The sequence below is a fragment of the Crotalus tigris genome, unplaced genomic scaffold (genome assembly GCF_016545835.1).
Source record: "Crotalus tigris isolate CLP2741 ecotype Arizona unplaced genomic scaffold, ASM1654583v1 scf7180000024437.13266115, whole genome shotgun sequence".
In the NCBI taxonomy this organism is placed as follows: domain Eukaryota; kingdom Metazoa; phylum Chordata; class Lepidosauria; order Squamata; family Viperidae; genus Crotalus; species Crotalus tigris.
In genome coordinates, this window is record NW_024100606.1 from 7,623,431 (window position 1) to 7,647,500 (window position 24,070).

Here is a 24,070-nt window from a genome sequence, read left to right on the forward strand (position 1 = left end):
GCTACATCCAAGATTTTAGAAATAATTGCACAAAGATACAGAAATATTAATATATAAATATATATTCTTACATGGAAGATATAAATAATAAAATAATCCTACCCACATGGATAAGGAAAACAATAGGATCAAAGGAACCACATGCTTTATAATTTGTTAAAAATAACTATAGAAATATAAACTGAAAGCAGAGCATGGAAGCTATTTGCTGAGGATTGGACATGATGATTGAAGAAAATGGGAAACTAAGTGTCTCAAAACATGCCTTGCTCCAGATTTGTTTCCAGCTGCTTATCAAAAAATTATGAGTAAAGTTAAAAGTTCAGATTATACAGCTTAGCACCTGAAACTCTATCAAGACGTCATAAAACATTGTGCAATGGCGTTATTTCTTTCAGCAAGCTTAAAAAAACCAAATATTTACAGCTGATCGCTTTATTATAAAATCTCGTTGGATATGGTTCTTTAACCAGCATGTTCCAATATATGGATGAGTCAGCAGGTGCTTTAAATAATGAAGAATTGTTTTTGTATTCCTTCCTAAAGATATTCTTAATATGGAGTTGATAAAACTGTGTTTGACTAAAGGCTACTGTTATCCTATATCTTTCTCAAACTTCAAATAATGGCACACAGCAAGCAAGTGCTCAGAAGTTAATGTCTAAAGCCATGTATAACTCACCTGCTCCTTTGATGCTGTATTGGCTGCAAAAGGAATTTGCTTTCCTTTATTAATCAAACCTATATTTGTAAAAGTGTGACATGTAGTGGGAAAGTCACACATGCTGAGATTAGCTGGACTGGAAAACAGTCCCCAAAGAAAGGAGAGAAATATGATCAGTTAATTATAATGTGGTAAATAGTTTAAAATATCTGTGATTTGTTTTCAGATAAAAAAAGTAATTTGTTATCAAGATGTTTGTGTTTGCTACATTTAAGAGGGTAACTCAGTAACTAATATATCAGTGTCATTATTCCGTTAAACATGCGTTCCTGGTGAATCATTTTGTAGTATCAACTAAGAGCTATAGCTCTAGGCCCTGACCTAAGAGAAGGTACACTTTGCTTTGAGCTTGATGTGGTTTAAAGCCATTATGAATGGACTTTATGGACTTAAGAATGGGAGGGATGCCTTGAACTGGAACTGAAAGACCTATTTTAAATTTGGAAAATTCTTATTATTAATATAGCAAACCTAGAAAGAGAGATAAATGAATTTTTTTCTATATAAAAATTATTTTTCTTTGAAAGACATACATTTTAAAGATAGGAATAATACTTTCTTCCAGTTCATTTACTTCATTTTAATTCATTGTATGACAGTCCTGCATTTATATATTTGGAAGTCAGCTCTTCAAAGTTTATTTTGAATCCCAGGAAATGACCGCATGTTTCCAGTTTTATCATAGAAAAATGCATTTTAAAAAGCAAAGAGCATAAGGAGCTGTGGGCGGAGATGAAGTGAATAATGATTCCACCCTATCTGACAAATATAAAGCTAAAGAATCTGAACCCAGGTTTTTCTGAGTCAGCACTGTTTCAGGAAACGAAGCATATATTGGTGAAATGAAGTGAGAGATGCTACATCTTATAACTAGAGGAGTAGGTAGCAGCTGTAGTTAGGAGGGACTTTGCACAGTTTTGTCTGGTATGCCAATTGCACCCCTCCTGGATGGGAGACCTTGTTTGTAATCATTGATACCTTGGTCACGTTTCATGTGGATTACTGCAATGTACTATACATGGGGCTTCCTCCTAAAAGCTACAATAGGTCCAGAATGTGGCAGTGTGCATAGTGATAGGTGCTCCTAGGTTTGCCAATGTAACACCTCTGTTGTGTGACCTGCATTGGTTCCCAGTTTCCTTACAGGTGTAATTCAAGGTGCTGATTATTACTTTGAAAATCTTAAATGGCACAATGTCAGTTATGTGAGGTATTGCCTCTCCTTAAGATCACCTATCTATTCTACAAAGTCAAATAGAATGGGCATTCTCCTAGTCCCTTTTCTTAAACATTGCCATCTTATGTGATCTGGGGAGTGTACCTTTTCCATGACATTCTTTCCCTATGGAACATCTTTCCCCCATCCTTTCCGCACAGTCTTCTGAAAAATATTTAAAGGCCTGATTCCACCCCACCCCCAAATGCTGAGATAGGGTCAATCTGATGGACTGAATGTGAAAGTGTACTTGGTGCCAGGTTATAAGATTGGTGGTTTTAATAGATATATGTAAGTATTAATGATATATCGATGATGTTTTTGAGGAATCACCTGAGTTTGATATAAAATGAGCAGCTAGATAAATGCTTTTTAAACAAATAAATAAAGTGTTTTTTCTCTTTAACAAAACAATAATCCCAAAACCCACTGTCACATCACAGTCCACACCAAGCATCTATTCCTAATTCACTTAATATGTGTACTTAAGCATTGCTTAGATTACCAGATTTGGGCTGCAAAAATCCAAACAGCCAATAAATTGCACCAAAAACATAGAGAAAACTAACTCTTTGCTATCTTCTATTTACTGTCCTCATTTTTGCAGTACTGCTTTTTATGTGAGATAGTTAGTAAACAGATTTATCTGGTTACTTTGTGCTGTTATTCTGAGGTATACTGGAAATTATACAATGAAGTTCGTGAAGTAGCATAAGAGAAAATGGAATGTAATTGTGGTTAAACACATGTATGCTTTGTTCAATATTTGTCTTCTAACACAGATTTAGTGAAGTAGTTTGAATTATGGGTAGATACAGGAGTGGGCACCTGTCAGGATTTCAAAAGGTCCTTAATACCTTATATTTGTATATATCTGAGCAATATTTGCACAAGAAAAAATATTTTGTATTAAAAAATAAAAAAACAAAGTAAGTTTAATATGTTTTAATCAGCACAAGATCTTGAGTTGCCTGGTGCTTGTATATGTATAACTACAGTTGTATAATATATTTATTTAGCTGTCAAAAGTGCAGTTAAACCAAGAAAAATATTTTATTAATTGATTTTATTGTGCATAATCAAATTGGTATTGACTGTTAAGAACTACATAGAAAGACCTATTCCAGGAAGAATTATCCTCAGATTTGGCCCTTCAGATCTTCCAACAATGCACCCATTACTGCTGTAATGAAATCCTTTCATCTTGATGCTGGTCGTCCCCTTTCCTACTATATTCCTCAGTTTTGTTTGTTTATATGTATCCCACCTTTATTATTTTTATAAAAAAACTCAAGGTGGCAAATATATCCAACACACCTTCCTCCTCCCATTTTCCCCACAACAACAATTCTGTGAGGTGAATTGGGCAGAGAGAGAAATTGTGGGTGCAGCTATCAGAGTGACACCACTCCCCAGCAAAGAGCAATATATCAGTGTTTCGTCTTGCAGTTTTAAAACCACAAAATTTTTTCAGTTCAGCTTTCTTCCTATATATTCATCATATAGGTTGAAAAAAAATTAAGAGAGGATATACAGCCTTGTTTCGCTGTTTTGCCATTTTGGAGCAGTCTATTTTGCCATGTTGTGATAGACAGAAGTCCAGGCTGGTATTTCCTGTCTAGTCTTTAGGTTTCACACAAGGAAATATGGCTGACATAGTTGATGTAGTTGAAGACTTTTCTATAATCAATGAGAAACATGCCAACTTCTTTTTAGTATTCTTTGGCTTTCTCACTTATCCAGGACAGATCAACTATAATGTTTCTTCTTCCTAAACCTTTCTAAAGCAAATATGAACATTTGGCCTCTCTGTTTCTATGTAGCTCTCTAACCTGCATAATCCTAAGAATTATTCTGTTGACATGTGAAAATTACAAGTTGATCTAATAGGTTGCACACTCTGTAAGTCTCCGTTCTTGATATTGGTACATAGACAAACATTTTGTTGGCCGCTGTATTGTTCTCCAAATTTCCTGTATAGTTTTGTAGAACTTTCTGGTTCTTCTTCTGTTGCTTGCCATATTTCTATAAATTTGCCTTCCAACTTAGTAATGACCAGAATGCTGATTTAACATCACCTTCCAGTACTTAATAATCATGTGATTAGCAATTATTTCTTAAGTTATCTTGGATGCTGATTTTACAGACTTTTAGTACAGGTAGTTCTCAATTTATAACCATTTGTTTAGTGAACAAAATTACAACAGCACTGAAAAAAATGGCTTATGATTGCTTTTTACACTTACAACAGTTGCAGCATGGCATAGTTACATAATTAAAATTTAGATGCTTGGCAATTAACATTTTTTTCGATGGTTGCACTGTCCTGGGGTCATATGATCACCTTTTGCGACCTTCTGACAAGCAAAGTTAATGGGGGATGCCAGGTTCACTTAAAGACCATGTGATTCACTTAACAACTACAGTGATTCACTTAACAACCATGACAAGAAGGTTGCAAAATGGAGCAAAACTCACTTAATCACTGCCTTGCTTACTAATGGAAATTTTGAACTCAGTTGTAGTTGTAAGCCAAGGATGTCCTGTATACTCCTTCCATCTTTTTTCTATTCTTTGAATCACTTACTATCCATTCTTGGCATCCCTTAGCCTTTCTGGCCCTTTGGACCGGCAGCAGGGCTGAAGGAAAGAGAGGAGGGGATGGTTTCGTGTGCACAAACAGAACTTCATGTGGTCACCCACCACATGGTTCCAGGCCATGGGTGTTGGGGACCCCTGCCTTAACATACCAGGTAGATAGAACCCCCTCCTGATGGTGAAGTGGGAGTGGTATCTGTCATCTTAAAAATCCAGTGATCCCTTAGCTGTAGAGCCCATCCATTAGCTCTACAGCACTAAAAATTTTCACCCAATCTACAATCTTTCCCTTTTAGATGAGATTTTGAAGAAGCTGGCATAGTAATTATATGAACACATTTCAGTTAGAATTAAAACCTGGGAATGCATCAGAAATAGCTGTCCTGTTTGATCTCAAAGCTGCTTTGGTAACTACTGTTAGTCTACTAGTCTTCTGAACTACTCAAGGATTAAAGGTCGGAAGAACTGCTTTACATTCAGTTCAAATTTAGGAATACTTGTGAGATTCACATCTTCACCTAAATTAGCTGATAGAGCTAGGGCCAAGGATCTTTGCCCAACTTTAGATACTGTACCGGTTTCAGCTCTTTTTAAATCTTTTTAAAACTCACTTGTGTCTTCTTTAACTTCAGATTTGATTACTGCAATGCACTCTATCTTGGACTGCCCTTACTGCAATTGATACAAAATTATCTATTACCCCTGTTTTATGGCTCTTGTGCTGTTCTGTTAGGTTTCAGAATGTAGGTAAGAGCCCAGAATAATTATAAGAACTGTCTCTTCCAACCTGACATTGGCCAGCTAGTCCATGTGCTTTAAAAGAGATGCTCTGGATTCCACTGTTCAGGAGAAGAGGACCGACTGAGAAGCAAGGCTTCTCTATTGCTACCCCACGCATTCCCCCTGCGATCCAGCTAGCCTTCAATTTAATTACCTCTTTAAAAAAACAACTCAAGTGGCTTTTCCACCAGAACTTTGGTGAAAAAAACATGTATGTTTCTCTTTGTTTATTGTATTTCTAGGCAGTGCTCAAAACAACTGACAATACAAAACAAGGGTTACAAACATCCAGATAATAACAATGATTTATTTTCTATATGATCAGCAGTAAGGTATCTTATATTTTACCCATGTTTCATGAAAAATATTTATTTGTTTGTTATGCTGCCCTTCTCACTGATGCAGTGACTCAAGGTAGCTTACAATATAATATAATTATCATGGTTATTTGTTGCTATGATTTGGTTTGTGAATTATTTAGCGAGATGAAGTTGTGATATGAAAATACTGGAAACAACGAATAAATAGGATGAACCATTGTGTATGAAAATAAAAGTAATCTGAAAAAACGTGCATTTGCTAAGAAATCATCATGGAGTCAAATTCGGTTGAATGGAGATTTATAATTCATATATACTTCTCCAGTGTTATATGATTTTTGTATGGAAAATTTTTTGAACAAGCTATTTTTTTTAAAGAATGCAAGCATCATTCTCCTCATTTTATCCATATAGCAACAGGAGGGAGCAACTAGCTTTAGAAAGACAAAACAGTGCTGTCGTAACTCTGAATCATCATTGAATGAATGGTAACAAGTTGAGGACTACCTGTTATGGAGATAGTAGGTATACCGGTAGAAAAATAATTTATTAAATGTATATGCTGCCCAACTCCCAGTGACTCTGGGCTGTGTACAATTGTCCAAACATTAAAAAAACAAAGAATAATAGAAAAAAACCACAAAAATAGTACTAGGCAAAAGAAAACAATGGCAAAGAAAATAAGCCCTGAAGGGAACAGAAAGAAAAGGGCTGTTACTGTTGCTGCCAATTATTTATAGCCTTGTGGCAAGTCATTACCACTTTAGCTTTGGTCTTTTGTTGGGGATGGGGGGAATGAATAAACTTTTCAGCAGCTCCTTATCATTTTTTTGTGTTAAGAATGCCTCTCAGATGTGCCTAGGATGCAGAAGCATTTTTATATTTCAGCTTATCCTAGACGTTAACTCCTCATTTAACTACATTTAATTTCCTATTTTTTTGTATATTTTAAAACTATTAAATGGCTTTGATTGGCACCAGATGAGATATTTGCAGGTATACTGAGATTCAAAGATACCAGCGTAGAAACTAGAGTAATTTCTTTAGAAACCCAGAATGCTTTCTTTAACAAACCTTGGTTTTAAAAATTCAACTTTGTTCTGATCTAAAATTAATATACACATGTGATTGAAAATAATATACAACAGCAACAAAATTCTGTTAATATATTTAATAGCCAGGGCAGAAATAAGTAACTTTCCCCCCACTAAACGGCCATATTTATTTCTATTGTTGCATCCTCCTTGCAATAAACCACATCTCATCTCAAATGTATGTCATCTAAGATAGGGGAACATCATAGGCACTTAACAGATAAGATTTATCTTGTGGAGTGAAGATTAAAAATAGTTTTTCCCCATTGTTTTTCTCCATAGTTTTCCTCCCATGTTAGTTTCCTTATCTTACTTGCTTTTTTCATCCCAGCTGTGCATTAATTATTTATTGTTGTTTTTGTTACTTTCATAATGTTGTGACTGGGCTGGACAACTCTGTTGCCTTATAAATTGACTGCCATTCAGCCTTTATACCTTGTTATTATTGTGTTTTATTCATTTCTAATATTTATATCCCTAAACCCTAAGAAGCAGGAATCTGAAAGAAGTCCTGTGAAACAGACCATCAAAGGATGAACAAAGGGGAGAGCAGGTGAGTTTCCCTTGGGAGGATATTTGAAATGCTAGACAAGATCCACTCCCCCTAGCCAAGCTTTGAAATAAGATTTCTATCAGGGCTTAATGTCTGAGAGTTTGCTTACAAAAACCTTCATGTCTTAAATGGAAGGATTATTATTTGTATTTTTAGAAAGCCTCAGAACAGGAAGGAAAAGTGAAAAAGGGCCGGAAAAAAAGCTTGAAAGGGAAAGCTGTCAAAGAGATAACCAGTAAAGAGGCAGCTCTTAAACCAGCAACCACCAAAGACACAACCACCAAAGACACAAGCACCAAAGACACAACTACCAAAGATACAGTCACCAAAGACTCAGCCACCAAAGGAGATGGGATAGGTGAAACTTTGGATGAGGTAATGAGCTATTTTTCTAAGCTAAGACAACCCTTATCCCCATATCACATCTTCCTCCTCAGCTGCAGCATTGTCCTCATAACTTTTCTCAATGACCTTTGTAACAGAAGGGCAAAATGAAGAGGGAGCAGGGAATTTTCTGTTTTTCCTTGGGTTTATCCTGACAAGTAGCATGTTCCACACTCCATTCCACTAGCTTTTCCCATTAGGTTAAAGGCATTGTGCAAGTTTACATTTTATGTGATTTTCATTGCAGCTCAAAAGTTCTTTGGAAGAGCTAAACATAAACTCTAAAACTTAATCTGATGACCAATTTTCTAGAATTACTATCTTGTGCTTACCTAGTTTTGATGAAAAATGAAGATAAAGTTGCTGATATATTATGTAACTATAAGTTATGCAACCAGGTTTGTTATGTTATTCGTTTTTTATATTTCAGCTTATTCTAGAGGTTTTCATTTTCTTTAAGACTTAATAAACTTATTGGCTTGGAATTGTAGACCCTTCACCTCTAGAAGATGTCAAATTGAGAAAATTGCTCTAGAGAGAGAAGATGCTTCTTTTTTCTGGACAAAAACAAAAGTGGGATTAGGCTAAGATTTATTGATTTCATGTATTAATATCAGCTTAATGAGTCACGACATGCAGGAGCTCTGAAGTCACATGTTTGTTTGTTTGTTTGTTTGTTTGTTTGTTTGTTTGTTTATGGGTCACTCATCTTACCTCATGCTCTGTCTTTTCAGTAACTTTTCCCTCCTTGTCACAGTTTTCAATTCACAGTTTCCCATTATATCAACTACCAAACTGCTTTTCAAGTACTGAAATAAGCCAGAATTTGAAATTGTTTTAGTCAAATACTGGTAACTATAATGTCCTGCTTGAATATAACTGAAGTTTTGTTGGATAATTACTGAGAACAAAGGAAGGAATGGGCAGAATAACAATGGAGAATATATTTAACTCACTTGATTATGCTAAGATCTCTTTCTCTCTCTTCAAGCCAGGCCAACAAATGAACAAAAATATAAACTCTTTTTAGTTAAAATTCAACATACTGGCCACTGTACCAGTTGACTATGGGTGGAGCAGCTAATGACCCCTAGACCTCTACAACTTTAATAAGGCCAGTTAGTAAGGCCAGAACTGTGGAGGTTGGAAGCAATGTTATCCACCAGGGAAACAGGGCCTAATAACAAAAGCAGCACTGCATCACTGAGATGTAAGTCCCGTCTTTTTTGTCAGTGACACTACAGATACTTAAGAAAGGGCAAGATCCTTTGTAGTTTTGATAAAGATAGTTAAGAACTAACAGATGCTCTTAGTTATTGCAATTTGTGGACACTGGACACCATACTCCTGATCTTCACAAATCAGTACCTTTTGCAATAGTATTTGAATGAATCTGTTTTTACATGTCATCTTTTTTTAATCTAGAAATAACAATAACAGTTTTAGATTTTTAAACAAGGTGTAGGCTTCTCAATAAACCTGCTGTACATACTGTAAGTACATACTGTTTTCCAAGGTTTTTATATAACCCATAGCCTTCTCAGCTGCTGCTTATTTTTGGTTAATAATTACATTCAGTAGTTTTAATGTGGTATTTGAGGGGGGAAGAGAGATTAACATATACTGATAATCTTGAATGAATAAATATTTCTCTCTGTGTCCAATTGTTATATCTGTGTGCTCAGCATTTTCCATACATCTATAATTAATGCATGGTTCTTGTGGTTTTTTGTGTGTGTGTGTGTGTGTTGCAAACTTTATTTGAAAAGGCAATGGCAACTGAGAGAAAAGCATTATATAGTGAAATGAAGAGGCTTAAGAAAGCTGAAGAACAAGCAAGATTGCATGCACAGAGGTACGTGCACAAGGAAGTGTTGTATGTAGAAGGCAATCATGCTATATTTAAAAAACATACAAATGTTCCTCTTTTCTTTTTTCAGACTTCAGAAGGAATTAAGTGAATTGAATAAATCTTGGATATTAAAGTTTGATATTCTAAAGAAAAGGTATTATGTTATTAATACTATCTATTTAATTGCATTAACACATCATACTAAGCCTTGTGTATTTGCTTTGTTGTATGCTTTGTGAACACATCATTGTGGCCTGTTACATCCATAACACTAAGCTATAAACTGTAGCCTGCAAATAATAATGGCAAAGCGTCTTCTTTGGACATTTTAAAGTAAAATGTATTGGTAAAATGCATACTCAACTAGAATTAGTCCAGAATTCTATAAGCAAATTAAATAACCCTTTTTGTGCATTACATAAACCACAGTTAGAATTAGTTGGCTGACAAAACACCATGATTTCAAAATGCACTTTATCCTTCATTGAAATACGGAAGAAAGAAAGCTGAAAGGAATTTGTCTGAGGACAAAAAAAAAAAGAGTCAGAGAAATGATTTATTCTGAGGAAGTGTATGTTGAGAGTGAAGTATGAAAAACTCATTTTTTTCATTTCCCGAATAGCTGATAATTACAAGGACTGTATCTTGGGAGCTGTTGATTGTTTATCTGGATAACTCCTTACTGAATAAGCAGAAATTGAAAGAGGAATATTAGGCAGCCCAGTTCGAAGGAGGAGCTACATGAATGAGCAATCAGGAATTTACCTGAGGATTTCGGTGGTTGGGGAATGTACTTGAAAATTTTCTCTCTTTTAGATATTTTGTACAAAACATGAATAGATGCAGCCATAATGACTGATGGATAATGAAACATCTGCAAGTAAACAACCAAGCTCAGAGAACACCAAAAAATCCATAATCAAAATATGCAATTTAGTTTGAAAACAGTGGATTTTGCTCAACTTTAAAAAATTAAAAGTCAGATCTTGTAACAGGAGAAACCAATAGGAAAAGATGCTCAGTATTAATGGGAATGTTTCCTAAAAAAGGAAACATGAAAAGCAAAACTGAAAGAAATTTCAGTGAGGAGAAAAAATGTGAAAGGAAGCCAATGTGGCTATGCAAAAAGCTTACTAAAGACACGAAAACAAAGAAGGACACATACAGGAAATGGAAAGATTGCCAAATCACAAAGCAAAATACAGACAGGTAGACCAGAATTGTAAATCTGGTGTCAGAAAAATGAAAGTTCAGAATGAGCTGAGGTTGGCTAAGAATGCTAAGACCAGTCAAAAGGTCTTTGTTAAATATATTTAAAATAAAAGTTAAAATAGTCACACAAACTGCCTAATAGAAAAGGCAAAATGCTAATAGATAACAAAGAAAACTATTTAATTCCCATTTTGTTTCCAATTTTTCTAACAAAGAAACCCTATGTATTCAACCAGGAAATTGCAAAGAACAGGATTAAAGTTTGAAATTGATATAAACATGGTTTGGGAATATCTTTCACACTGAGTTTAAATCTCCAGGACCAGGTGAAATATATCCTAGATCCTGAAACAAGTAGCAGATAGTCCAGTTAAATTCTTATGTTCTATTGTTGAGAAATCCCCAAGAACTGTTGAAGTGCCAAAGCGTAGGAGGAGGCAAATATTGCTACCTCCAGAAATGGGAGGGAGAAGATTCAGTAAACAAGCACCCAGAATGTAAAGGCAAATGATATTTTGTTATAATATGTGGTGGTATTTGTCCAATTTGCTATGATTTAGACTGGAACTCAAAGTTGTTTTCTTGTTAAGCAGCAACAGTCAACTATTTTTGAATTATGGGGATTTGCAGAAATAATTTGCAATGGGGCACTGAGTCAAGGGGTGCACTGCCATCTAAATATGTTTTGGGAAAGTTCAATAAATCTTTCAGTTTCAACCCTACTTGTAAAAATAAAGCTGCAGAGAGGCAGTCACTTAATTAATTTAAAAACAGATTCTTTCCATTTATTTCTAGCCTGCATGCTATTAAGAATGAGATGTATCTTAGACAATCACTGCAACAATCAGTGAAATTCAGACGCCCAGTACTAACTGAAAGGGTAGGTATAATAGGTACCCATGTTCTGTAGTTTAATTTTTTTTTCTTTAAATCTAAAAGCATGTGATATTTTTGAAATTCAAGTTCAGAAAGGATCTGCTTTCTGATTTATGTGGCACTTCTGATATCAGCATGAGACCTAGTTTTGGGGCCACCAAATATGACCTTTTATCTGAGATGTTCTTTGTTTTGTGTTATGCCTCTGTATATCATAACACTTACATGTCCTGCATAGACATAGTACTATCTCTTGCAAATTGTGACACATCTGGTGAATTAGGAGCTCAAGTTCACAAAATATCTTGTCCTTCTGATTTGGAGAATGAACATTATCTTTCATTTGTCTTCTCTAACTTTATTTTTAGTAATAATTTTGAAAATCCTAGGATAGACTATGAATTATGGCATGAATTTTCATTGGCCATTGAATCATTTGAATTATGTTTTATGTTCCAGAAAGCTTTGCCTATACACATCCAGAATCGAATTCAGAATCCTCCACATAAACGCCGTTGGATTTCAAGTAGTTTGTATATGCAGTATTCACCCCTGGTATGTAATTTCGCTTAAGACTAATAATTAGGTTGCTAGTGCTGTTAACTTTCTTGTCACTCAGAGCCTGGAAGATTACTAGCATGCTCAAAAATGATGGTCAAGTATTGTAAATTCACAATCCAGGGCCCCACAGTTACTTGCAGCTTTTTTGAGAAGGAAGAAAGCAATATCATGGCATTATGATATAAGCTCTTCCCCTTTTGTACATGCATATGGTATCACAATGGGCATAAAAAATGGACAGAGCCTGCCATGATGTCACAAAGCTGTCCCTCCTTGCCCCAGCCCGCTGGGGATGTTGCTGTCAGAATCCCTATTTGCTGTACAGTTCTCAAGTTAGAGATACAATAGATGCTGAATTGAGTTTCATAGCTTCAGTGTAATCTTGCTATTTGGTTTTTAATATATATAGGTAGTTCTTAACTTACAGGCACTATTGGGACCAGAATTTCCTTTGCTAAGTAAGATTGTTGTTAAATGAGTTGGTTTTATAACTGTTTTTGCTACAGTTGTTAAATGGTTCACAAATCCAGCTTCTTCCATTGACCTTGCTTGTTGGAAGCAGGATGGAAAGATTGTTGGAACCCAGGATGCAGCAGCTATTGTAAATACAGTTGGAAATTGTAACTGTGAATAATGGCTAAACAAATGATTGTAAATGTAAAACTACTCATGTGAAAGGCTGAAAGTAAGAATCATTGGTCTATATGCATTCTGAAGCTGGTGGTTTTTATTTGTTTATTTGTTTTAACAATTTATAGAACTATCCATCTTAATGCATCTGGGTGGTTTATAAGGATTGAAACACTCATAACAGTGTTGTGGAAAATTCAGAAGATAGCACAACACTAAAGTGAAATGGCCGTTTGTTCATTCAATAATCATTAAATTTGCAAGAAAGAGGAACCTCCTCACAAAATGGGAAAGCAAGCATTTTATATAATAGTTTAGGTTTACAGGGTGGGAATGTTCTTTGAAACAAGTACTAGAAAGGAAAATAGCTAGCTTTCCATTAAATCAGTGCTTTGTAAGGTGTCATGCCCTCTTTGACATCCATTTTATGAATTGGCAAACCTGTCTTCAGCCTCCAGTTGGGGAAAGTACCTGCAACATGGACTCAAAATTCCATTTTTGCCCAAGAACTCTGAAAGTCTGATTGATCCTGCTTTGTGTTAGCATCACTTATTTTTGAATGACTGGATTCAACTATTGTCTTGAGGCACGGGTTGTTTAATTGTGGTCCATTAAACAAACTGCAATGGTAATAAATCATGCTTTGCAAATCTTAGTGGCTGGATTCACCCAATACACTAAACCAAAACCAAACAAACCACATTGTAGCTTTCAAGATAAATTAGTTCAGTCACAATATTTAAAGTATATATTAAAGTTGCAATTTCAAGAACTATATTTTCTCTGTTCCACTTATACATTTATTTTACTCAAAAATTCTACAAATTATAAATCCTCAAATATTATAATATGTATTAAAATTGCCATATTAATCAATAATATTTTGCATAGATTCTCTTTAAAGTTTCTTGTAATTTAATTGTATAAGATTTTTTAATAACAAAATATTTAATTTCAGCCGGAGATAACTACTGAGATAGACATTGAGTCAGGTAATGAAGAACAAAATTATGCCAACAATCCAGTTACAACTGCAGTTCCCAATGCTTTAATCCAAGGTAAGTAATCTTCTGTAACATATGGTAAGTGTTCTTCTTCTAATTCAGTGTTTCTCAACCTTGACAATTTTAAGGCATGTGGACTTCAACTCCCAGAATTCCACAGCCAGCAATGCTGGCTGTGGAATTCTGGGAGTTGAAGTCCACATGCCTTAAAATTGTCAAGGTTGAGAAACACTGTTCTAATTATATGTGGCATCAATAATCTTGGTTACTTTTAAATCTTACAGATATCTATTTATTTTCTTGCTGATTATAATGTAAATAGATGCCTTAGTTTAAAAACAACATCCAAATTTCTGTTGTTTATTTCAGATACCATCAGAAGCAGTTAAACTTTATTTTTCAAGATACTTTTCTGTATTGCTGTTTATAGTACACAAGCGTTAGAAATACTTAGCCTTTGTGTAGTGGGGGGATGTTTAAAATAAACAATTATGGTTGCAACCTTCTCCAGATTGAGGGAGGGGAGTTTCACTACAGACTTATTAGCTTATTTCTCAATAGATATTATCACAAGGACTTCTAACAGTGAACATCCTGCTTAGATAGTGATACTGGCTAAGCTTGTTTGTGAACTTCCAAAACTTTAATAAATCTAGTCTTTGTTACTAGGACTGAGAACAATTCAGATTCAAAATAAACATTCTCTAAGGCTGAACACCAATCAATATATTCTTCCTTGCTCTAAGCTAAGTGTAAAATACTCAAACCCAGCAAAGTTATTTTGCTATCTGAAGAAATTCTTATAGATGAAATTTGTATACCTTGGTATTACTAAAAATACCACAGTCCCTAAACCAGATGATATGTTCTTCGACTTGGTTTATAAACCATAGTCTACCATCTGATTATTAATTAAATCTAGTCCTGCTTATTTTCCTAGCCCAGGAAAAATCAGCCAGAATAAAGTATTTGGTTCAAATAGGCTTAACTGTAATAGACAAATCACATGAATATTTACCTCAGTGTATGTCCCATAGGAATATGTGCAGCAGTTATTAGATTAAAAACTTTTATCCATCTGACCAAGTATTATCTGCTCTGTCTAGCAATAAGACATCTTTAACATCATCTGATGCTTTTAACTAGAGCAGTATTTCTCATATTTGGCAACTTGAAGATGTGGCCCTCAAATCCTAGAATTCCCCAGCTAATATGCTGTGTTAGGAATTCTAGCCATCTTCAAAGTGCCAAAGTTGGAAAACACTAAACTAGAAAGATATCAGAAGATTAATCTGATAACTTCCAAATACCAAACATATGTTTGATCCAAAAGCTATATGACCTTTTCTTATTTATTTAGGAATAAGGCCTATGTAGGTTCATATAATAAGCTAAGTCATAATATGAATTGATTGGTTTTGATTTAATGTGTGAATCTGTGTTACAATTTAAAGTGATGTGAATCCATCCAACTGTGGTTTATTGAATAAATCATGGTTTTAAAATAATAGTTTAACCTAACAGGTGACAACTATCATTTTGATCAATGTGATTAGTCCTAGACAATTATGTAAACTATAGTAGCAATTCAAGAAAGATCAATTGCCTCATCATCATTTTCTGCTTTGCTTTGGGAGACTTTATTATCTCTTCTCAATCTTCTCTAAAATAGATAGTGGACAATATCCAAGCTTTCCACCCTGTGAAAAGAAAATGCCATGTTTACTTTTCTGGACTGAAGAAGACTTTTCTCACAGTCTGGTAGCCAGGCAGTATTTGCTTTTTGTTATCTTTAGAGACAGTCTTAATGAGTAAGAAAGACACGAATCCCTAAGATAAAACTGCCAAGGAATACCAACTCTTTGCATAGTTTGACAAAAAGAGAAAGCTTAAACAAAACTATCTGATGCACAGAAGCAACTCAAATTATTTTGAAAGATTGCATTGTTCGTTTCTGCTTCTTTTTCAGCCCAAATAAGCCAAAAGGAAGATCAGATTTAAAGCTAGATGAAGTCAGGACTTTTTGTAAAATAAATTTAAACTCTGTGTGTCATTTATTAATGAAAACTCTTTGAAGCACAACTTTTAGGTCTGTCATTATATCATGTAATATTAGATCTTCTGTTCAAGTCAGTGGAGAATCTCATCAGAATAAAAATTTCAAAATTGTGGAATGGGAAAAATTACCTATGATCTTGTTATAATTAAATACTTTTAAGACATGGGATTACCTATGAAAAGTTTGTCATTAGTTATAACACTTTCCATTGCAACCAAGAGAACGAGTTGATTAATGAACTATAATAAATGAGAATTACCAATTATTATTGTTTAGATTAATCTTCCTCAACTAGGTACCCTTCAGATTATTGAATTTCAGATCCATAATCCCCTACTAAAATGGCCAGAAGAGATGCCCATGGCAGATTTGAAGGAGGTGATGTGAGGCAGAGGAGCATAGAGAGTGCTGATCCACAGAGTGGCCAAGAATCAAACATCACTGAATGGTTGATAATGATTTATCTTACCAGGCTAAAAATCAGAAGATTCTGAGTTCCAGACCACCTTAGCATGAAAAATTGGCTGGGTAATTTTGAACCAGTCACTTTCTCTCAGCCAAACTCATTCACATTATTGCTGTTGTGGGGAAAATAGGAAAAGAAAGACGTGTTGGTTATGTTCTCTGCCTTGAGTTATTTGTAGAAATAATGAAGGCAGGATACAAATAAATAAATAAAAATAAATAAAATACAGGAGATGAAACTATGGACCTACAATCTATTTGTCAGATATATACAGGAAATCCTCAACTTACAACCATTTGTTTAATGACTGTTCAAAGTTACAATGGCACTAAAAAATGACTTATGACCACTTTTCACACTTATGACCGTTTCAGCATCCCCACAGTCATGTAATCAAACTTTGGATGCTTGTCAGCCAGCATGTACAGTATGTGTGATGATTGCAGGGTCCTGGGGTCCTGGGACTTTCATTTCTTCTCCCTAAGAAGCTTCTTAGGGCACTTCTGACAAACAAAATCAATGGGGGAAGCCAGATTCACTTAACAACCATTTGCTTCACTTAACAACCCAGTGATTTGCTTACCAACCATGGCAAAAAGGTCATAAAATGAGGCATGATTAATTTAACACCTGTCTTTATCAATGTAAATTTTGGGTTCAGTTATGGTCGTAAGTCAAGGACTTTGATCAAAGAAAAGAGCATGAGCTTGTGGTTGCTTTGAAGCCACAGTGAGAAAGTAATATTATTTTCTGCCTTTTCTGCTCAGATAAAGAAGATCCAATTTTCTGAAAAAGGATGCTAGATTTAATAGGCAGATGGTCTGATCAAGTAGGTTCTTAGGTTTTGATACTTTTTTTAAAAAAAGCTGGACTGTTGTTTCAAAATGAGAAAACAAAAAGTAGAAATAAATAACCTTTTTTTTCAATGAAGGGAAATAAGAAACTCTTCAGGGATCTGCACCTGGTGCTTTTCTACTTGTTTATAAATTAAAATGTACAGTTAAATAGATGCAAAACAATTCCCATAATTTAATCTCTAAAGTTATGAAACTTAAACTGTAGCTAAAGGGAAATTATCTTTCTTACCTGTTTTCCTTGTTACCTTCTGGGAGGAGGCTCCGTGGTATCCAAAGCAGAACATCCAGATTCAGTCATAGTTTTGTTCCATACAGTATTAACCTTGTGAACTCTAAAGCTTCCTCCTTCCATTATGTATTCAAGATGTATGTTACTTATATATGTAAGGGTATAGATCTATACATATGTTGTATATAGTATGTTTAAATTTGTGTTATGTATGTGTACACTTTGAGAGCAAGCAACTAAATTTCATTTTTAATGTGTGCCATTGTGCCCACAGTAAAAAAAATGACAATAAAAGCTATCTATCTATCTATCTATCTATCTATCTATCTTGGGTCAAAGAAGATAGCTTATGTTGTGTCGTGAGCCTGCAAAGGCAGGCTCGGGACATTGCAATGGTCCCGGGCAGTTGCAAGCTGCCCAGGACCAGACTGGCTGGCGCCAGCTTCGCATACATGCGCAAGGCTCGGAGCGCGCCTAATTGTTACCATTCATTTATTTTCTGCAATAAAAGAGCTGTTGGAACTACAGAATGTGCTGTATTCATTCGCCATTGATTCAAGGACTCAACACTGGCGACGAGGATGGGATGGCTTACAACAAACAAAAAGAAGAATTGTAAGCTTACCCAGGAGTCCTGAAGAGAAGAAGACGGCGTTAAACTCAGCACCTGGCCTGCCAGTATAGCGTCGCTAGAGGTAAGCTGGCTGATAGACCCCTTCCTTACAAAGAAGCAAGAATGGCGAAGATAGGGAGACTGTCTGAATTCGATGTCACGGATCCAGAAAGATGGGAATCTTATGTTGCCAGGGTAGAAAATTCTTTAGAGTAAATCAAGTAAGGGAAGATGGCTTGAAGGCCGCTACTTTGCTGTGTGTCTGTGGTCAAGATGCATTTGAAATTGCTGAAAATTTAGCAGCCCCTGCTCCTCTTGAATCTGTCACTTATACAGATTTAAAAAAATTATTGAAGGAACATTTTCAGCCCAAGTTGTCTGTTATTGCATGGAGACATACTTTTGAACAGAGGGATCAAAGAGCTGGTGAATCAGCTAAAGAATACATTGCAGCCTTAAGAAGAGCAGCTAAGCCTTGTGATTTTAAAGACTTAGAAGAAAGGTTGAGAGACCGATTTGTATGTGGGCTTAGGAACAGAGACTTGCAACAGAGATTCTTTGCAAAGGAGGACACTTCATTCCATGATGCCTTGAGAGAGGTCACTGCAGAAGAGGCAGCAGGTGGGGCAGTCAAGAACATGAGGACTATCAGGAACAATACAGAAGCCGTCTCCGTGCACCATGAGGGAGTCCAGGAAAGCTTGGAAGAAGATACTGAAGATGAGGTGGATCATCTTTACCAGCCAAAGAAAGAAAACAGAAGGAAGGCAAAGAAAAGTCTTCAGCTGTACCCAAGTGCTTCGGGTGTGGAGGTCACCACAGGAGGACTGACTGCAGGTTCCGTTCTGCAATCTGTAGAGCATGTGGAAAGCAAGGCCACATAGCAGCTGTGTGTCTGGGCTGTCAGAAAGTACAACCCCGAGAAGAATTGCACCTGAAAGGTACCAGGGTCCCCAGCCAAAACAGGGTGGGTTTCTGTGTATCACGTAGAAGCATTTATAGGGCAGGCACACACAAGCCACTTAAAAAGAAACTGTCACTTAAGGTGAAGTTGCAAGGAGTTCCATTGGTTATGGAACTAGACACTGGGTCTGCACTTTCAATTATTTCCATTCACACATTTGCTCTAGCAGTGGGTTCCAGGCCAAGCTTAGGCCATCCAATATATTCTTAATGGGCTTCCAAAATTCCAAGGTGTGTGTTAAGGGGGAGGCCACCCTTAATGTACAATACAAGGATTTTGAAGGTCCATTAGATGTATTGGTAGTTGGGGGTGAGCACACGAGTCTCATTGGACTTGATTGGTTTGAGGCCTTGGGAATACAAGTTACAGGGCTTCACAGCTTGCAAATATTAGGTCTACAGGAAGTCTGCAAAGAATTTGCAGATGTCTTCAGCCCTCAGCTGGGAGCATACAAAGGCCCTCCAGTTTCCTTGAAACTGGACTCCACTGTCACTCCTATCAGAGTAAAAGCAAGGAGAGTACCCTTTGCTTTGAAAGGGAAAATTGATGCTGAATTGGACAAATTGATTCAGCAAGGTGTCTTAGAACCTGTTGACTCAAGTCCTTGGGAAACTCCCATTGTCATGCCTCTTAAGGCTAATGGGGACATTCGCATCTGTGCAGATTACAAATGCACTCTAAACAAGGCATTGCAACAGCATGCATATCCTGTACCTGTAGTCAGCGACATTTTGGCCTCCCTCAAAGGGAGGCGTGTTTTTGCAAAGCTGGATTTAGCACAGGCTTATCAACAGTTGTCTGTTGATGAAGCTGCTGCTGAAGCACAAACTATTGTAACTCATAGGGGGGCATTCAAAGTCAAAAGACTACAATTTGGAGTAAATGTGGCTCCTGGAATTTTCCAAAGCGTAATGGAAAACACCCTGAAGGGTATACCAGGGGTTTGCCCCTATTTTGATGATGTCCTAATAGCAGGAGAATCCACTCAAAATTTAGCTGAGAGGTTGAGGGCTGTTCTGCTGCGTTTCAGGAAAACAGGCCTCAAGCTTAAAAAAGACAAATGCAAAATTGGAGTGTCTTCTACAGATTTCCTGGGATTCAGAATAGATGCCAAGGGCATTCACCCTGCTGAGTCTAAATTAAAGGCTATCCTGCAAGCTCCTAGGCCTAAGTCTAAAGCTGAATTACAAGCTTTTCTGGGCCTCTTGAACTTTTACAATGCATTCATACCTAACAAAGCTAATGTAGCTGAGCCACTTCATCGGCTCTTGGACAAACAGGCAGTGTGGCAGTGGTCACAAGCACATGAAGCAAGCTTTAATGAGGTTAAGGCCTTACTTACATCAAATGATGTGCTTGCACATTTTAATGAAACTCTTCCTGTGTGCATCGCTTGTGATGCTTCCCCTTATGGGGTGGAAGCAGTACTTAGCCATCTAAGACCTGATGGAACTCAGATTCCTGTTGCATATTACTCCAGAACCTTATCTTCTGCTGAGCGAAACTACGCTCAGATAGATAGAGAAGCCTTGGCCATTGTTGCTGGAATTAAAAAATTCCATGATTTCCTATATGGCAGACACTTCACGGTCTACACTGACCATAAGCCTCTATTGGGGTTGTTTACTACAAACAAACAAACCCCCCATATCATCTCCCCCAGAATGCTGAGATGGTCCATCTTTCTGTCAGCCTATGACTTTTCTTTGGTTCACAAACCTGGCAAGGAAATGGGCCATGCTGATGGCCTTAGCAGATTACCTTTACGAATGGTAGAGGCTGACCCTGCCCCTGCCATCAACATTCTTTCCATTCAGGCATTTCCTGAGTCACCTTTAAATGCCAGGGATGCGGCTGCTGAATCAGCCACGGACCTCACACTCACCCGTTTATTGTCCTGGGTTTTGTCTGGATGGCCAGAGAGTTGTCCAGGTACTGAGTTTCAGAGTTTCTGGCTTAAGAAACATGAGTTATCCACTTTTCAGGGTTGTCTGCTGTGGGGCAGCAGAGTTGTTATTCCTACCTCAATGAGGCCTAGGGTCTTGGCTTCCCTTCATGACGGCCATCCTGGCATTGTCAGAATGAAGGCGCTTGCGCAAAGCCATTTGTGGTGGCCAGGGTTAGACAGGGAAATAGAGGCTCAGGTGCACGGATGCCACTTGTGTCAGCGCTCTCGCCTGGAAATGCCTCAGGCTCCTGTACATAGATGGGAGGAAACACAATCACCTTGGTCTAGGGTGCACATTGATTACGCTGGGCCCTTTCAGGGTCAATTCTTCTTGGTCCTTGTTGATAGCTATTCAAAGTGGCTTGAGGTTGTACCTGTCTCTTCAACCATTGCTGCCAAGACCATTCAAGTACTAAGGGGGATTTTTGCTGCACATGGGCTCCCTGATGTCCTGATGTCTGACAATGGTCCTCAATTCACTTCTTTCGAGTTTCAAGCTTTCTTACAGGCCAACATGATTCGTCATGCCACCTCTGCACCATTCCACCCTTCCACCAACGGTATGGCTGAACGGATGGTCCGCATCACCAAGGATGCTTTAAAGAAACTGACCTACAGGGACTGGCACCACAGGTTGGCAGACTTTCTTCTTGCTTACCACACCATACCTTCAACTTCCACTGGGAAGAGCCCAGCTGAACTCCGTTGGGGGCGCAAACTGATCACCAAACTTGACAGGTTGCACTAGGATAGACTGCCTCCTAAGGTCACCCAACCCAGGGCACCGCGGTATCTGCAAGTGAGTGCCCCTGTATGGACCCGGAACTACGGGCCTAGTCACTTGTGGGTTCCTGCCGTAGTATGCAAGGTTACTGGCCCTTTGTCATACGAGGTCTCCTTGTATGACAGTCATGTCCTTCGGCGGCATATCGATCAGCTGCGTACGAGACTGGACTTACCCTCTGCAACTCCTGGGCTTTCTCCAGGGGGGAGGGGGACCACTATGGGCAAAGGGAAGGGTGTTGACAGCAGCTGGGGCCAAATGGAGAGGTCACAGACGGCCTGTTCCAAGATTCCACAAGTGTTCCAAACAGGAATTCAAGGGAACAAGAAATCACACAGGCACCAGTGCCTACTCCAGCCGGGGAGTCACCCAGGGGGCATACTCATCATTCAGCACTCCAGTCAGGGAGAATAACCGGGAGCATTCTAATAACCCAAACATTGCAAGAGAGCTGGCACACAAACAGTCAAGTTGGCCAAGTACTGCTACTGTTTCCAGAAGGAAGCCTTCACACAGGGAGGTGGTCGGAGAGGCAAATCCCAATTCTGGCACCTCCGGCATAGATTGGGGGGCAACTGAGTTTTGGGGCACTGCAGAAACCCCAGACAATCCCGTTATGGGGCTTGGGAGAAGGGATGCATTCCCTTGATAGGTCCATTGTGGGCTTGGAGGGCTCTACAGAAATGCCAAAGAGTGGCAGGCTTACAGAGGGGCCCGAGAGCCTACAGTTAGGTAGGTCAACCAGGTTCATGGGGGAGCAAAGTCCTGGTCTGACGAGCCCGGTGGGCAAGCAAGCAGTCCAGGCAATGGGGCACAGTTCACGGGGACCACCAGGGTTTGAAAGAGGGGGCAACTCCACGTCATCCTCTGTACAAGAGGAAGTAGGGATTCTCAGAATCTAAGGAGGTCACAGAAAGTAAAAAGATCTCCCAAGTATCTTGAGGACTTTGTAACCCTGCTGGCAAAGCAGAAAAAGTGAGAGGGTGCCTGCTGTTGTGGAAAATGGAAGTATGGGCACTGAGTATTAATCCCAGAACTATAGTCCGGTACCATTTGTGGTGTGGGTATTGCACAGCTGCAATAGATGTGCAGGTTTGGGGTTGGCACACCACGCTCGTGTTGAGGTCGTGTATAACTACCTATATAGTTAATAAGTCTCATCCGGGGGGAAGGGGTGTCGTGTCCTGAGCCTGCAAAGGCAGGCTCAGGAGGTTGCAATGGTCCCGGGCAGTTGCAAGCTGCCCGGGACCAGACTGGCTGGCACCGGCTTCACGCGCATGCGCAAGGCTCGGAGCGCACCTAATTGTTACCATTCTGCCCGGGGGCATTGTTAAAAGGATTCTGAGAGGCCTGTGAGCCTCAGAGCTGTGACAGAGTGGAAAAGACTTCAATAAAAGAGCTGTTGGAACTACAGAATGTGCTGTATTCATTCGCCATTGATTCGAGGACTCAACAGCTTAATGAAGATGTTAAATCAAAAGGCAGCAACAATGAATGGGACTAATTCCTTGGTAAGGATCGTTAGGAAAGGAATTGAAAATAATATTGCCAACATTATAATGCTTTCATATAAATATATAACATTTACTGCATCTGGAATACCATATTCATGTCTGATCAGCATGCTTGAAAAAAGGCATAATAGAGTTGGAAAAAGTGTAGGAAAAGGCAAACGAAAGACCTAAAGATGTTAAGTACTTTCTACAGGAGAAGTGATTACAGGCATGTCAAACTCGTGACGTCACATGACATTGCACGACATATCGGGACCTTTTCCCCATTGCCAGCAATAGGGTGGGCGCACTTTTGGCATGACGCATCCACCCTGCAGACCGGCATTTTGACAACCTGGATTAGAACATACAGGATTTTTTTAGTTTAGAAAAAAGAGAAGGAAGAGGAACATGGTCATGATATATCAAATCATGCTTCATCGTCATCAGCCATTCAGTGATGTCTGATCCTTGGCCACTCTGTGGATCAGCACTCTCCATACCCCTCTGCCTCACACCACCTCTTTCAAATCTGCCATGGGCATCCCAGTGTCATCAGGTCCTGGAAAAAACAAGGCAGCAAAGCCTTTTTCTCAAGGCTAAGAACCAGGAGTCATCTAATGGGAAAGAGACTTAGAACAGACGTAAGAAAATTCATCAACACATCATGCATAATTAATCTGTGGAAATTATTACCGGTGATGGAAAGATTTATGGAGGTCAGATCACTCAGGGGTCTTGTAATTTTGAAGATTAAATTATATTTCAGGGTTGGAAAAAAATGGTTCCAAATTCAAATTTCAAAAGAACAATGGCCAGCTAAGAATATGCCTCTATTTCCTGCTTGTGAACA

At 37.9% G+C, this 24,070-nt stretch overlaps 1 protein-coding gene across 1 annotated transcript in view; it reads left to right on the plus strand.

The window, feature by feature from the left end:
• The window catches only part of CUNH10orf67 (chromosome unknown C10orf67 homolog), a 72,400-nt gene that overhangs the window by 42,058 nt on the left and 6,272 nt on the right, over positions 1 to 24,070 (plus strand). The window contains exons 10-15 of the mRNA XM_039331579.1: positions 7,442 to 7,660; positions 9,439 to 9,524; positions 9,610 to 9,675; positions 11,529 to 11,613; positions 12,069 to 12,164; positions 13,759 to 13,858. Of these exons, the coding sequence (XP_039187513.1) occupies positions 7,442 to 7,660; positions 9,439 to 9,524; positions 9,610 to 9,675; positions 11,529 to 11,613; positions 12,069 to 12,164; positions 13,759 to 13,858 (652 nt within the window). The remainder of the gene's footprint in view (positions 1 to 7,441; positions 7,661 to 9,438; positions 9,525 to 9,609; positions 9,676 to 11,528; positions 11,614 to 12,068; positions 12,165 to 13,758; positions 13,859 to 24,070) is intronic.